The sequence below is a fragment of the Perca fluviatilis genome, chromosome 1, assembly GCF_010015445.1.
Source record: "Perca fluviatilis chromosome 1, GENO_Pfluv_1.0, whole genome shotgun sequence".
In the NCBI taxonomy this organism is placed as follows: domain Eukaryota; kingdom Metazoa; phylum Chordata; class Actinopteri; order Perciformes; family Percidae; genus Perca; species Perca fluviatilis.
In genome coordinates this window covers 18560197-18574084 of record NC_053112.1, presented here as the reverse complement: position 1 = coordinate 18574084, position 13888 = coordinate 18560197, and the positions used below count along the sequence as shown (strand labels likewise).

The 13888-nt window shown below is 37.7% G+C and overlaps 2 protein-coding genes and 1 long non-coding RNA gene across 5 annotated transcripts; 1 reads left to right on the top strand and 2 right to left on the bottom strand.

Moving 5' to 3' along the window:
• Positions 1–333: 333 nt before the first annotated feature.
• LOC120559130 (CMRF35-like molecule 1) lies at positions 334–5214 on the bottom strand. The gene is made up of 6 exons (XM_039800610.1): positions 4461–5214; positions 4053–4373; positions 2856–2996; positions 2724–2762; positions 2425–2576; positions 334–1059 (listed from the first exon to the last, which is right to left on the bottom strand). Exons 1-6 carry the CDS (start codon positions 4495–4497, stop codon positions 628–630), a joined length of 1122 nt encoding a protein of 373 aa, XP_039656544.1. The 5' UTR covers positions 4498–5214; the 3' UTR covers positions 334–627.
• On the top strand, positions 942–4400 carry LOC120559135. Its single transcript, XR_005639217.1, has 4 exons — positions 942–999; positions 1647–1780; positions 2867–2951; positions 4065–4400. It is a non-coding gene; the product is annotated as an uncharacterized LOC120559135 (long non-coding RNA).
• A 3149-nt stretch (positions 5215–8363) lies between the features above and the next one.
• Positions 8364–13847, bottom strand: LOC120559117 (trem-like transcript 4 protein). 3 transcript variants are annotated; one of them, XM_039800579.1, is made up of 6 exons: positions 12166–13847; positions 10634–10978; positions 9899–10066; positions 8854–8949; positions 8748–8767; positions 8364–8607 (listed from the first exon to the last, which is right to left on the bottom strand). In XM_039800579.1, the coding sequence occupies exons 1-6, from the start codon at positions 12203–12205 to the stop codon at positions 8452–8454; spliced, it is 825 nt and encodes a 274-aa protein (XP_039656513.1). In that variant the 5' UTR covers positions 12206–13847; the 3' UTR covers positions 8364–8451. The 3 variants fall into 3 exon arrangements, with proteins under 3 accessions (XP_039656513.1, XP_039656523.1, XP_039656532.1); XM_039800589.1 differs by having other exon boundaries at positions 8748–8764; XM_039800598.1 differs by having other exon boundaries at positions 8453–8607; positions 8924–8949.
• Positions 13848–13888: the final 41 nt, after the last annotated feature.

Sequence of the window (13888 nt, the reverse complement as noted above, 5' to 3'; positions counted from 1 at the left end):
AGGTATCAGCCCAAAAGTGCAGATATGCGTATTTTAAGGTACAGAAAAATCATGTTACTGCCACTGACGTATTGAAGGTTAAAGCTCCCTCTCTATATTCACATGCTCTCACTGACTGCAAACACACATTCAAATATGTATTTGCATCAGCCAGGAACAGTCATATACAAACACACATACTTTTGTTTTCCTCACTGGAGGACACTACATTGATAATCATCCCCTGGAGACTAATGGTAAATATGCCCCAATGCTTAGCCTAACCGTAACACACACACACACACACACACACACACACACACACACACACACACACACACACACACACACACACACACACACACACACACACACACACACACACACACACACACACACACACACACACACACACACACACACAGTGACCTACATACATAGGGTAGACAATAAAAAGTGTTTTCCGGTGCCATTTAGATTTTATCTTAAGTCTGTGACAGTAAAAAGCCATAGGTTAACAATATTGCAAGGTTTTACAATTTTTTTCTCTCAAAGTGAAAGATAAATGTTGGTTATAACTGGACAAGCAGAGGAGGTACAGTTCAGTTGTCCATTAATATCCATAAAAATCACACCATTGAGAGTAACTCATGCTGTTTCTGATAAATCCAAACCAAACCAAAGTGATGTGGGCCTCACTTCTGTGCAATCATTGTAAGATCGGGAGTGACAAGCTGATGCGCTGCTTGTACAGCTTTCTGTAGAACTGCTTATTGCATTTGTATTTGATGTAGGTTTATTTGTGTGTTTTCTAAGATAGCCTTCCCTAGTTCTTTCAGATATAGGTGGCAGAGGTTTGATGTAGATCCTAGGGCTGATGTCATGTGCGTCTTGGACGTTTGTAACTGAGTATCTTGAATGTGCAGTGCCTGTGGAGCAGGGGATGTTTTCATAGATAGGCATGGGTACGCTACATTCGGCTGCTGTGGAGGGAGCTGTTGGTGGATCCTGCTTTGGATGGTGAGTACGAGAGAACCTCTCCGATAACTTTGTAAACGACTGCACTTCATTAGTGTTGCCCTGTTGAAAAGTGAAAAAGGAAAAAATTATTTGCACGTATTAGTTCTAGTGTGTTCCACAACTTACTGGGCTGAATTTAACTGTTTCACTGTACTGAATCTACACACGAAACATACATGAATACCATATAAAGTTTACTAAAGCCTTATTAAAATTTGCACTGCAAATATGATGTACTGCAGACTTAATAAACAAAACAAAAAAAACATGACGATGAAAAATACATTTTCTTTTTCTGGAAAAAACTATGTAATTTGGTACTAATTATATGGAAGATTGGAATTTCTTAACTATTCAACCCCGCAAAGATATCCATTCATTATTTATTCATAGTTCAAAAACCTTTAATTATTCATATATGTTCAACTGAATGTGTTTGCTGGTAGACAAATTTCTCACTTTTGCACATTCAGCTGACTTACTAAAAGACTTCAAGTTTATACTAGTAATTCATTGGAATAAATTAATTGGGAGTGTACCAATTGATTGCTCTCCCTATTGTCCCTCTTATTAGTAACAAATTACAGACCCGGAAAAAATTAACTGTACAAACTGCATAAAGCTGTATTTGCTTGTTTTGTTTGTAGCTGACAAAACAACAGTTAAAGAGTCCAAGTTTCCCCATGTTGCTAAATGAGTCGGCAGAACTTGGACAAGTTGGACGCCTTCTACTGCAAAACTCACAGTCATAATGCAACAAAGGGAGATGTCACCATAGATGGTAAAGATGTAAAGTCTTACTGTTGTACCACTACACATACTGTAAACTATTTGCCATCATTTTACACACAATATACAATTACATCTATAGTATGTTTCTGTTTATAGTACCCCAGCCCCTCTAAAACTCACCAAAAAAGCTCACAATTTAATCCCCACAAAAATCTAAATGTTAAATAGTATTTCATGAGGGTGGCTGGTACTGTATGAGCCTATTTCTTGTTATGGAGCAGTGACTGTCTGGACTCTTCCTGGAGCTAAGCTAACTGTCTCCTTCAGCTTTATATTTAACAGAAAGACATGAATCTGGTATCTTTTCATCTACAGTAACTCTCAGCAAGAATTCAAATAAGTGTATTACCTATTATTTCAAACTATTCCTTTAACACAACGCTGCTGTATAACTAACAATACTGATTAAGTGTGGGTTTTAAAGCATCCCAATGCAGAAACTCCACAGATTCAAAATAAAGAGAAATAAAAACGTGAAGTGATGGACTTTAGGAAAACCCCTCTTCGTACATTGACCTCTGAAACCAGGAAAGGAAACTTAATCATCGTCAGCTTAATATAATTCGCTGTCAAGACAACCGTCACGTTTCTCTAGAGTTGTTGATGTGTCGAGCTCCAGTTTGTGTCTCGTACCCCTCTTTTATCTGCACTGACGAGGTCGGTGCTGTCGGAGCAAACTTGTGGTTGAAGTTTGCCGTTTTCTCTGCGGTTCCTGACGAGCATTGCTGTCAGCACCCACATAGTGAGCACGGCAACAGCCCCGACTGTAGCGTACAACACGGTGCCTGACCAAAAACAAGAGAGATGGCTCAACAATTTTACACATCCACAGGTATCAGTCTCCAGGCTGTATCCATGCACCATGCAATTCAATTTTTATTTATAGTATCAAATCATAACACACATAACACACCAAAAAGACAGAGACTCACCTGTGATGGTGTTCTGTCCTCCATTAGTGCTGTTCAAGGCTGTGAGGTTGAATAGAATATTACTTATTGTAAGTTTTTCTACATATGATTAATATTTGTAAGGATTCAAATTTAATGATGTATTCCTTCAACCTGTTGAAAAGTTTGCAGGCCTACTGGTGTCCATTCCAGATGTAAATTGCGTGGAGTTGGAAATATTCTGATGTGTCCATGTAGGAGAAGGTTCAGGTATGACGGTCTTTGTCTCATCGGTATATGGAACAGTGGTATATACTGTAAATTGGTATAAATATAACATTATATATCACATTATTAGATTTTTAATATTGATGCATGAGTGTGTAAACAGCATTTAACCCTCCTGTTGTCCTCGGGTCAAATTTGGGTTTCTTTCAACCAAATTGTCAAAAATATAACGTGGATGGTTCCATAAAATGCTCTTCACAAGTCAAATAAATGATCAGTTTCAGGGGAAAGAAATTGGTGAAAGAACTTTGAAAAAAGTGTCAAAAATGTCTTAAAAAATTTGTCAAACATGTAAAAAAAAAATGTCAAAAACACCAAAAAGAGTGTAGAAAATAATCAACAAAAACATTGGAAGGAGTGACAAACTTTTTTGGAAAAAGTGACAAAAACATCGGGAATAGCGACAAAACAATTTTACCCAGAAAAAAAAAAAAGTTGCATGGTCCACAGGAAAGACAACACAAGGGTAAACTGTGGTAGCAGGTCAGTGTGGAGATAGTTTTTATTACTCTATACAGTTTAGTCCAGTAGTTCCCAACCTAGGGATCACAAGATGAAGCTGATTTTATTTATTTATTTTAAAAATAAAAAAAAATAAAAAAATCTTATTCACAAATATGTGTAAATGTATGTGTACGTTTATGGAATCTTTGTTTTTTTGTCTCGAAAAGTTCTTTCAATAAAATCTCCTGTGAGGTTTTAAAAGGCAAATTAGTGTTTGGTGGAACGGGATTTGTGAAACAGGAAATGAAACGCCCCAAACAATCCCCAAAAAATTGGGAACCGCTGGTTAATTATACAAAAATGTGTAGTTTTTTACAAAGCTCGGCAAGATTTTGTGTGCAAAATATTAATTAGTAAAGTAACTCTAGCAGATAAATGTTGTAGAGTAAAAACTACAATATTTCTCTCGATGTTTAAAGTAGCATACTAAAGTAAAGTACAAGTACCTCAAAATTGTATTAAAGTGCAGCATTTGAGTAAATTTACATCGTTACATTACACCACTGATGGGGAAATGTGTAGTCATGAATGGAGAGAGAAAAAAGTAAAAGTAATAAGATCATGCATGCATGCACGTACCTTCCTTTACAGTGAGATGTACTGCAGTGAATGTATCAAAACCAGGCCTGTCCACTGCACACCAGTATCTCCCCAAGTCTGACAGCTGGAGCTGACTGATGGTCACAGTGAAGACTCCGTCCCCCGAGTCCACCAGAGCTATCCTCCCTGACTCCACTCTTCTACCAGATTGTACAGTAACCAGTATATCTTCAATTCCTTTACATGGATCCTTGCAGAAGTATTTGTTGTTTCTCCACGCAAGTCTGTGGGAACACTGAAACGAGACTTCTTCTCCCTCGAATCCCTCTACATTGATGTCTGTTCCCTCTATCCCAGCAGCTGCCAAAATTAAATCGTGTTACAAGAGTTGAAGCATTTTTGACTTGTTTAGACACATCAATGGATGTATTCCTTTAACACACTTACCATATAGAAGACAGTAGAAGATATAAATGGTCTTCATTCTTATTGAGAAAGTGCCAGCTCTAGTATTTTCTTATTCTGGGTAGTCCCTCCAGGCTCTGTCTATCTTAGCATTCAGAAACCTAAACAATGGTTAAGTGTTTCATCATGCTTCACTCCCTGCACAACCTTGCAAATGAAATAACACCTAGTTAAGATCTTAACTATGTACCTTGCTTTTGTGGTTTTGACTGTACGAGAGAGGAAGTCAAGGGCTGTAGACAGACATAAAGAGAAGAGAAACATGCGTTTCATTAGTTTCAGTGCTATTGCTTGTATCAGTATCTGTGATCTCAATACAGTGAATGTAAAGCAAATAATTGAAATGCAATACATACGTCACCGACTTAATATAGTGCACTAAATTACACTGTTTTTCTTCATCTCCACTACTGATATGTTGATGAACAATTTAAATTAAGCATATGTAAATAAAAATGCAGATAGTTCACTTTGATACTAATACTGAGATGTTGCTTTGACATAGCTGTTTTAAAGCGGCTAGGATTTATATTTATATAATAACAATGTATCAAATGACAATATGAAAAGGGTCACTCATAGGGAAGAACCCACAGAGAATTATCACCCTGGGCCCAGTTTTTCAAAAAATTGAATCTGGATCAAATTGATACGGATTTGGAAATCTCATGTTTTGCTATCCAGGATCACCTGATCCATCTTACTTTTATGCCAGTTTATTAAAGGAACATTGGATTGGATCACTGTAATCCAAATACCAAATTTCAGGATTACCAAATCCTGTTTACCAGAGCCTTAAATGGAACAAACAGTGTAGCCTACTGGCTCAGCAAAGAACAACAAGTAGGCAAAATACCGGTGGCCACAAATAGCCATTGTTTGTTTTAATTTTAAGAAACAGAAAAACTGTAATAAACAGAAGCATTTTACATTCTTTATTTATTTAATTTTTTTACCATATCTCATTAGCTGTGACATGCTTCACATATGCTTCAAATATGAAGAAATGTATATATCATCAGTAAACATTGATATTGTGATCATTCACTTAAAAAAAAACACACTTTATTTGGTTCGAAAATAACTGAATCCACCCTTCTGATGGGATCAGGATAATCCTGTTTTTTTGGATCAAATAAGTCCCAAACCGAGTTCAAAGTTTTGAAAAACCCAAAGAGTAGGTTTGATCCATCAAATGTAAAATTGGATTACGTGATCGGATTTCAGCTCAGAATCCCTCTTTTGCATTTTAAATACCCATTTCCAAGATTTGATCCAATCCGTGATCAGAAATCCCACTGGATTACTTTTGAAAAACTGGGCCCTGAAGCTGCAGCTCCCCTGGGTTTTATGGAGCTTTATAGTGAGTTTCAGCTGTTTTGCCCAGCTTGGTTAAGAGCATAACAAAAGAGGAAGGTCCACACCACGAGTGTAACTTTATTAAAGTCAACTAAACTAAATTAAACTACTGTATGTGATGTCAGTAATCAGTAGTGTATAGTGGGTTTTGGATGCTATGGAAGGGTAAATGCTCATCTAACTTTTAACATAAACAAGGATTCAACAAACCAAACAAAAAAACACATTGGGGTGCTAGCATGGCACCAGCCTCCCTGAAGAGAGAGTAAGACCAGACCTCGTGGAATCACCCAGCTTTATAGACTCCCAGCAGGTGAGGCCACTGCCCCAACAAGGTGGGAGGAGCCAATCAATCAGGTACCTGAAAGAGACAGACACAGGCCAAAACAAAACAGGTAGTCACACAGCCCAGGGCCTTCACACCCCACTGTGTCACAGTCACAATTACTGACTATAGCTGGTGAACATTGAGGAGCATTTACAGCTAAAGAGACTGTTATTTCCCTCACGAGTTGGTAGAGATTAAAAAAAAAAAAAAAAAAAAAAAAAACAGAGCTAAAGAGAGTGAATCTTAGCAAAACATTCATCACAAGGACAGAAACACGAAAAATTATAATGTGTTGGATAAAGTGCTGGATGTGTAAATGAGTAACTGTTTGCTAACAAGTCTTATCAACGTATCAACGTAAAGGTGGTGATATGTCAGTGCTGTGTTCACAACTTGTAATATTAAATATTGTTATATTATTATTATTATTGTTATTATAATTCCTTTATTCGCCAAGTACATTTTTACATATACAAGGAACATATCCTCTGCATTTAACCCATCCTAACTAATTAGGAGAAGTTGCACTACAGTCAAAAGTTTTCAGGCAATAGGGTGCAAATGTAATAAAAGAATGGCTGTGTCTTACTTTTCTCTGACTTTCTCAAACCCTCCCTGAAAAGTGATGCTAAGCAATCATCACAATTCAGCAGACTTGTGCATGTGCAAGAAAATGTGATTATAAGAGGTGTGATAAATGATGTGGTCACTGAGTATATTAAAGTCATTGCTTTCATTTACCATGAGAATAGAATTTGGTGGCTCTGATCAAAGCAAGATATTTTCATCACAATTTATTCTACTTTTATGTTTGCTTTGAACTGCCTTATAATGGGTCCAGTTCCGAAATGGGTAATTAATCTTTCTTAAAGCTATAGTGCGTAGTTTCTGTCTCCCCCATGAGGAGTTCTAAGTAATTAGAGGAATAGATATTCATTAATATCAAAATGTTACGCTCTAAAGCTTTAAGCAACAAAAAAAAGCCAAACCATAATGATACAGCAACGAGAGCAGAAAGCCAAAATGAAATGGTTGACATTAAGTCTTGTAAGAGTTTGAAATGGCTTCTAATACCCTGATATTGTAAGGATTCTAAAGATAACTGTTATGGTGCTGTCAGGAGGTGCTTTTGTAAGGGGAGGGTGGCTGAATCCTAACAAGTGTGTAGCACCTTCTGCAGGTCTTACTGCAACACTACTTTGAATTGTATTAAGCTCAGCATACCAAACTGTGAAAGCAGCAGAAATGTACTCTCGGATGAGGATGTAGTGTTATCTGTCCGGTGTGCATTATTTTGTTGTATTTCTGTCCCTGAAACATACCATTATCTTATACACATGAGCATATTTGTCATTACAGCCTTGTCCTTTTTGTCTAATACATCAGCAACCTGTTTTTTGATTATTTGTTCACTATGGAGGGGAGGAAACCAAAGATTTCTTCAATCAGAATTACAACACAGCTATCAATGTGCCGAATATTGAAGTTTAACATTTCTTCAGGTAACATGGGGAGAGTAACTGATATACAAATTATGATTTTGGAGGGGAGGCGTTCCTTTGAAACAAATCAAAGAAATAAAGTGAAATAAAATACACGTTGTTATATGTATTTCCTTTTTATGTATGCATTTACTGTGTCATAATGACGAAAACATTTTCCAAAAACAACACTCCCTTCCCTCTGGTGGTCAACACTGAAATGCAACACACTTCTTCAATTTGTTTTCTGTGTTGGGATTTAATTTGATGAAAAACATTTCTCTCTCTCTCACTCATTGAAGACAAAAAAAGCTAAATAATTGTCACTTCACATATGGTTTTTCATTTCATTATGTTACAAAAAATGCATGCAAAAACAGGAAACACAAATGACAATGTGTATTGTCTTTCACTGTTTCTCCTAGTTTGATTTGTTTTAATTTAGGCATTCTAAATCTTCCATACCCGTTTGTGCAACATATAAGCCTCATCCTGCAAATCTACTGGTCCCGTTCACAAAACAGTTTTTACTTTCACCAGGCAGCACCAGATGTGTCTAAAGGTGTATTCAATATGTCAAAATTGTATTAACCTTATTCCTAATCTGGAAGATGAACAGAATAGCAAGGAGGTCGCTGCTGCTTTTTATTGTAAGAAACTAATAACTTACAAATTGAAAAAAAAGTTAGGCATCCAAAGTAAGGATATGTAAAGAAATGTATTCAAACATTTGTCCTTTATTTCATTCAAAACACAGAGAATAGGGTGAGATTAGCTGTCAGATCAGACACAGAATAAACCCTGCTTAGTCCAAAGATTTGGGATCCAGTGCCTGGTAGACGCCAGCAAACTGTGAGGCATCTTGAATACTGGACTCTGGATCAGCACCTGGTTCTAAAGACCGCAGCCTCACTGCAGCTGGAGTAGAAGCAACATCTGCATGTTCCTCACAGTAGTCAGGCTGTAAATCAATAAGAATCATCGTCAAAAATGATTTTATCTGAGCATCTGAGCAACAAACTTTAATGCTTAAATACAGTCATAAAAGATGAACATTTTAATCAAAATCAAAATTGGTAAATGACAAAATGGGTCACTCACCTCACCCTTGTTCTGACCTTCTGAAACAAACAAACAAGATGTATTAAAACACGTGTGTGCGTGCATGCGTGCGTGCGTGCGTGCATGCGTGCGTGCTTCACCTCACCAGCATTACTCCGGCAGTGTCCGTAGAATATAACAGGTATAATGGCACAAACCAGAAGAGCCAGGCTCACCGAAACAATGATGGCCACTGTGGTGTCTGCAAAACAGAGGCAGACATACAGTATGTTTGTGCTTCTGACAATACAGCTTACTTCAGGTTCTCCAAACAAAATTAAAAAATAGTCATTGATATTCAGAACAGTTTTGCATGTGAACATTCAACTGTGGGTTATAGAGCAAGACAGCATTCAAAATATAATAATAATATATGGAACATATTATTATAACCCTTTTTGCTCATAGTCCAACATGTTTAGCCACTTTTTACTCAAACTGCACTCTAATACAAATGGAAACAATTACATTACGCGATCAACATTTAAACATTTAACAATGTTGTGTAGCGTATGTTCACAAATTCACTTTTTGGACGCAGTACAATACAATGTCTTTTTAATTCATTATAATAATATGCAGACATTTAACTACCTTAAAAATAATGGTAGTTGGACTATTACAAACTCTACAGATTGATTTAAGATCTAACTCAGCACTTGACTGGATGGCGGAGCTGTAACTAAGTCTTTTCTTGTTGGCCAATAACTCTGGAACCATAATGTTCATTTCAAAAGTTCAACTGATGAAAACAAGATGTCTCCATCTTCACTGGAAAGTTCATTCTCAGTGTATGTGACCTGGAGGCTTCACATTTTTACATCACTCTTGTATAAATTGCATATCGGACCATACTTCCAAAATCCTGCTGGTACTTCCAGGCATTGAACTCATATTTAAGCTGAGCACAGAGAAACTTTCCACCTTCTGCAGATGAATGTGAAAACAGCGTTCAAGTGTCAAACTCTTCACATACAACATTCTGCACAATGGAGGTCAAACATCCACGTAAAGTAACAAAACCTAAAACACATTTTGGATTAGACCAAGCCAGTATTATTAAGCTGAGTTATAATATGTAAAACTTTTAAGTTAAGCTGTTTTTGAAGCTTGCTATAGGAGAACTGCTGCTAACAGTGACTGTGTAATACCTTTGAGGTGGTTTGCTGCTGGCTGGTTAGTCTCGGCCTCTGTAGCGGGCAGGGTTGATGCTGCTGGTGACCGTTTAGTGCTGGATGCAAAGCTGCCTCGGGACAGAGTTTCTGCTTCGGTCAGCAGGGTGGTAGTTGAGGGAGGAGATCGGTGAGGAACAGTGGGAGCTTTGGGAGAACAGGACAGAGGATAATTGGTGAGGAATACTGTGTGTGCTCATGTGACGTTGTTGCATCACAACATTTACAGTATGTATAATAATTTCAGACTTTCCATGCGAAGCAAGATCAGTCACGGAAATAGTGCACTATACGGTATAGTGTATTCACCATTTTGTGGTGTTCAAATTCTCAGCGGTTAAGTTAATTCACTTTATAGTCCACTATAAAATACCCACAATGCACAGCTAATTTGAGTGTACATAGGATGTAAACTCATACCCTACATTTTACTCCCGTATACCACAATGCAACGTGGTCGTGTTTTCCCGGAGGAGAAGAAGCAGAAGGACTCTTTTGGTCATTCCCTATATGGTTTTTATAGTTTAATGAACACTATATAGGGAATAGTGAATGAGGGAACAGTTTTCGAACACAGCCCAGGTTTGGTTTAAGAGTCCTACAGACAATATGACCTAATAATCTTAGAGTAACCTACAGTTCACACTTTAAGCTTTGTTTCACACACAATTACCAATCCTGAAGGAACTTTTATGCATCTAGCCAAAAACTTACCATCTACGACTATGAGATTGACCTCCTGGTGCAACACATTAAAAGTATTCTCCACTCCACAGCGATACGTCCCTGCATCCACCCTCTTCAGCCTCTTTATGGTCACGTTGAAGGCGCCATCTCCTCTGTTGACCTCCATGCTGTATCTCCCTCGCCGCGCGCCAGCCAGCCTCTTCCTCTCAGTTCGAATGAGAATGGTTTCTCTGGAGCAGACTCCTTTGCAGAAGTACATGTGGTAGTGTTCAGAGCTGTTGTTTGTGGTCCAGCTACCAGAACAGTGGATGGAGACCTCTCCTCCAACATGGCCGCTCACCTCCAGCACTGCTGACGCCTCCGCACAGACAACTGCAGTATAAAACCAAGGGCTTGGTTACAGCTGTTGACTACTGTCCGTCCACCATTGGGTTTATTTTTTTATTTTATACCATCTAATATATGTGCAATGAGAAGTTCATTTAAAAGTAGGCGTGTGTGATCAACGCCATAATTAGGCTATGCCCCTTTGTTTTTAAAATTGCCTCAATGTATTTTATAGAAAGGATATGTTTTGTATATTTACTTGATTTAAATAGGCTAGTGCAGGAAGGAAATGTCACGGCTGATAAAGAGACCAAGAGCAGAGATGTATAGTAATGAAGTAGAACTAGGCTACTTCACTACTGTACTTAAGTACTAAAAGGCTGTATCTGTACTCTACTGGAGTATTGTTTTTTTCTCCTACTTCCACTTTTGCTTCAATACAAATTTTCGATGAGTTTAATACTTTTGCTCCAATACATGCTGCATCGTTACTCGTTAGGCTAAACATTTGAAATAATATAAACAATATGATATTCAAACTTTTGACTGCTTTCTTTAATAACTACATAACACAATACTTTTAAAATAAACTACTTGCAATACTTAAGTAAAAAGAAATGTTGAATACTTTAGTACTTCTACTTAAGTGTGGTGTTTAAATAACACTTCAACTTCTACTCAAGTCACTTTTTTGATAGAGCACTTGTACTTTTACTCAAGTCTGGGTCTCTAGTACTTTATACATGTCTGACCGAGAGTAAACTAATTCAGATGTTTATGGAATTGTTGGAGACAACAACCACAACTTCAAAGTTACTGTAATGGATTATCAGGGTGTTTCCACACCTATAGTTCCTTTACTCTGGTATGAATGAGTTGATGAGTTTGTAGTGTTTTCACCACAAACGCTCCGTACTGAAGTGAGTTTAGTTGTTTAGTTTACCAAGAGGGAAACCGCTCCAGGGTTCAATTCAACCGAACTAAACAAGGCAGGTGTGAAAACACCCTAAGACAAATTTCCCCTTTACAAACACCATACCAAATGTTATCAGTGCAGCTCACCAATGCAGTAACACTTTTACTCATTTATTTAGCAATAACTCATTTACTATTGTAAGGTTGACGATGCATGCCCTCTCATTTACATGTAGATTAATAATACATTCAGAATATAACTTTCACAAATAAAACAAGTGATATGAATGTTAATCTAAAAACACATCAAAACTCACCTGAGAAGCAGCAAAACACAACAATGTGAAGAATCCTCATTCTTCATCCAGGTTTAAAGCAAAGTAAAAGAAAAATGTAGTCCAGCAGTGTCAGGAAAATGCAATCGTCTGCTTCAAAGTAGTCATCTGATTTAGTGCAATAACGCGCGAGTGCTGTGAATATCCAGAAAAGCTACAAGGCTGCGATTGTGCAGCTATGTTGTTTTTGTTTTACCATGGCTTTTTACTTACATTTTGTAAAACAGAGAATATACAGTATACTGTAGTTCTCCAGCCCCCTTTTCTCTGAAGAGCCTATCATAACTGTGATACTCTTCAGTGTTGACATTTATTATTCAGGCTCTTACAGCTGGCTATGTGGGCCTCAGTGCATCTACAGTGCATGAAGCTGGAGGGCATCAAACTCAACAAGCTGTCTGTCTGCTGACTGTGTCACGGGTATCAGAGAGCAGATTGAGGGCAACTTTAGCAAATCGGGTTTGTTTTCAGAGAATTTTGTTATATACAGCAAGCATAAGTTACCATTGAAACCATATTGTTCCACTCAAGCTTTTAGGCTTAGCTTGACGTAGGAAAGCTTTTTACACACCTCTTTTGTTGGGCAGGTACGTAGGATGATCAAAAGTAGCAGATCAAGAAGTTAAGAGAAAATCCCGCACACTGACCATTACGCAAGCAATCATTTATTTAGAAAAATACGTTTCGGTCTCAGACCTTGATCAGGTAAAAAAGCTTGACCTCAGACTTTAAGTATGACACAGCATTTTCCCTTAAGGGACTATATGGAAATAATAAGGAGGGGGCTGATTTTTATATTTTGTTTAATTAAAAAGCAAGGTCCAGCATTATTAGCTTAATGTTTTCTGGGCACTCCCCTTGGCTAAGAAAAAAAACTGACTTTTTTTGATTAAAGACTTTTTAATTGAATTAAGTTGTTGCTTCGGTTGGATGTTCAAACTTCACGGTGCAGATTGACACAAGAAGCCTGTTTTCACATTGATCTACTGAAGGGGGAAGTTAGTCTCTGCTCACCTTGAATCTGAGTTGAAAGCAACAGTTCAACATTTTGGGAAATACATTCTTTCTAGGAGAGATAGAGAAGAAAAAGTTGATACCACTCTCATATCTGTCCATTCATTACAAAGCTGGAGCTACCAGCTAGTTAGTTTGGCTTAGCATGAAGACTGAAAGCAAGGGGAAACCGCTAGCCTGGCTCTGTCCAAAAGGTTCAAAAACATTTTAGATCATGTCTCCTTAATTCAGATACGAAAGAAGTGTTATTCTCATCTCACTCTTGGCAAGAAAGGAAATAAGCGTATTTCCAAGAATGTATATTTCTTTAAGATATGTACTTACGAGCATGATTTTGAGACATCACTACCAGTTTGGAAGACAGTCACGGTCCAATATGCAACTCACACAAGTGTGATTAACATCCAGTGTTTCCACAGCATCCTACAGTTTAATATAGAAATCAACTGGAGGGATAGAACAGTATTTATTGAGGTTAGCAACAGTGAAAGACTTTGACTTGGACCCTGTCATTGGTCAGTTACGGTTTTCTTTGATATAGGCTGAACTAAGGTCAACGTATGTCTTCAGCCCCTACATAAAACATGAGCTATACCGCTGTACCTGCCAGTGGCAACTCTGGCCCTAGCCCCTCTGTAGGAAAGAGAAAACATCCCACAAATGTAGCTTTAGGAGCCTCGCTGGCTCCCTG

Coding starts and splice junctions, on each gene's coding strand:
- LOC120559117 (XM_039800579.1), bottom strand. CDS start 12,205: ATGAGGATTCTTCACATTGTTGTGTTTTGCTGCTTCTCAG. Junction 10,067..10,633: donor CAATCTCATAGTCGTAGATG/GTAAGTTTTTGG, acceptor GTTCTCCCAAAG/CTCCCACTGTTCCTCACCGA. Junction 8,608..8,747: donor AAGGTCAGAACAAGGGTGAG/GTGAGTGACCCA, acceptor ATTGATTTACAG/CCTGACTACTGTGAGGAACA.
- LOC120559130 (XM_039800610.1), bottom strand. CDS start 4,497: ATGAAGACCATTTATATCTTCTACTGTCTTCTATATG. Junction 4,374..4,460: donor CTTCTACTGTCTTCTATATG/GTAAGTGTGTTA, acceptor TAATTTTGGCAG/CTGCTGGGATAGAGGGAACA. Junction 1,060..2,424: donor TCAGTGCAGATAAAAGAGGG/GTACGAGACACA, acceptor ACTTTTCAACAG/GGCAACACTAATGAAGTGCA.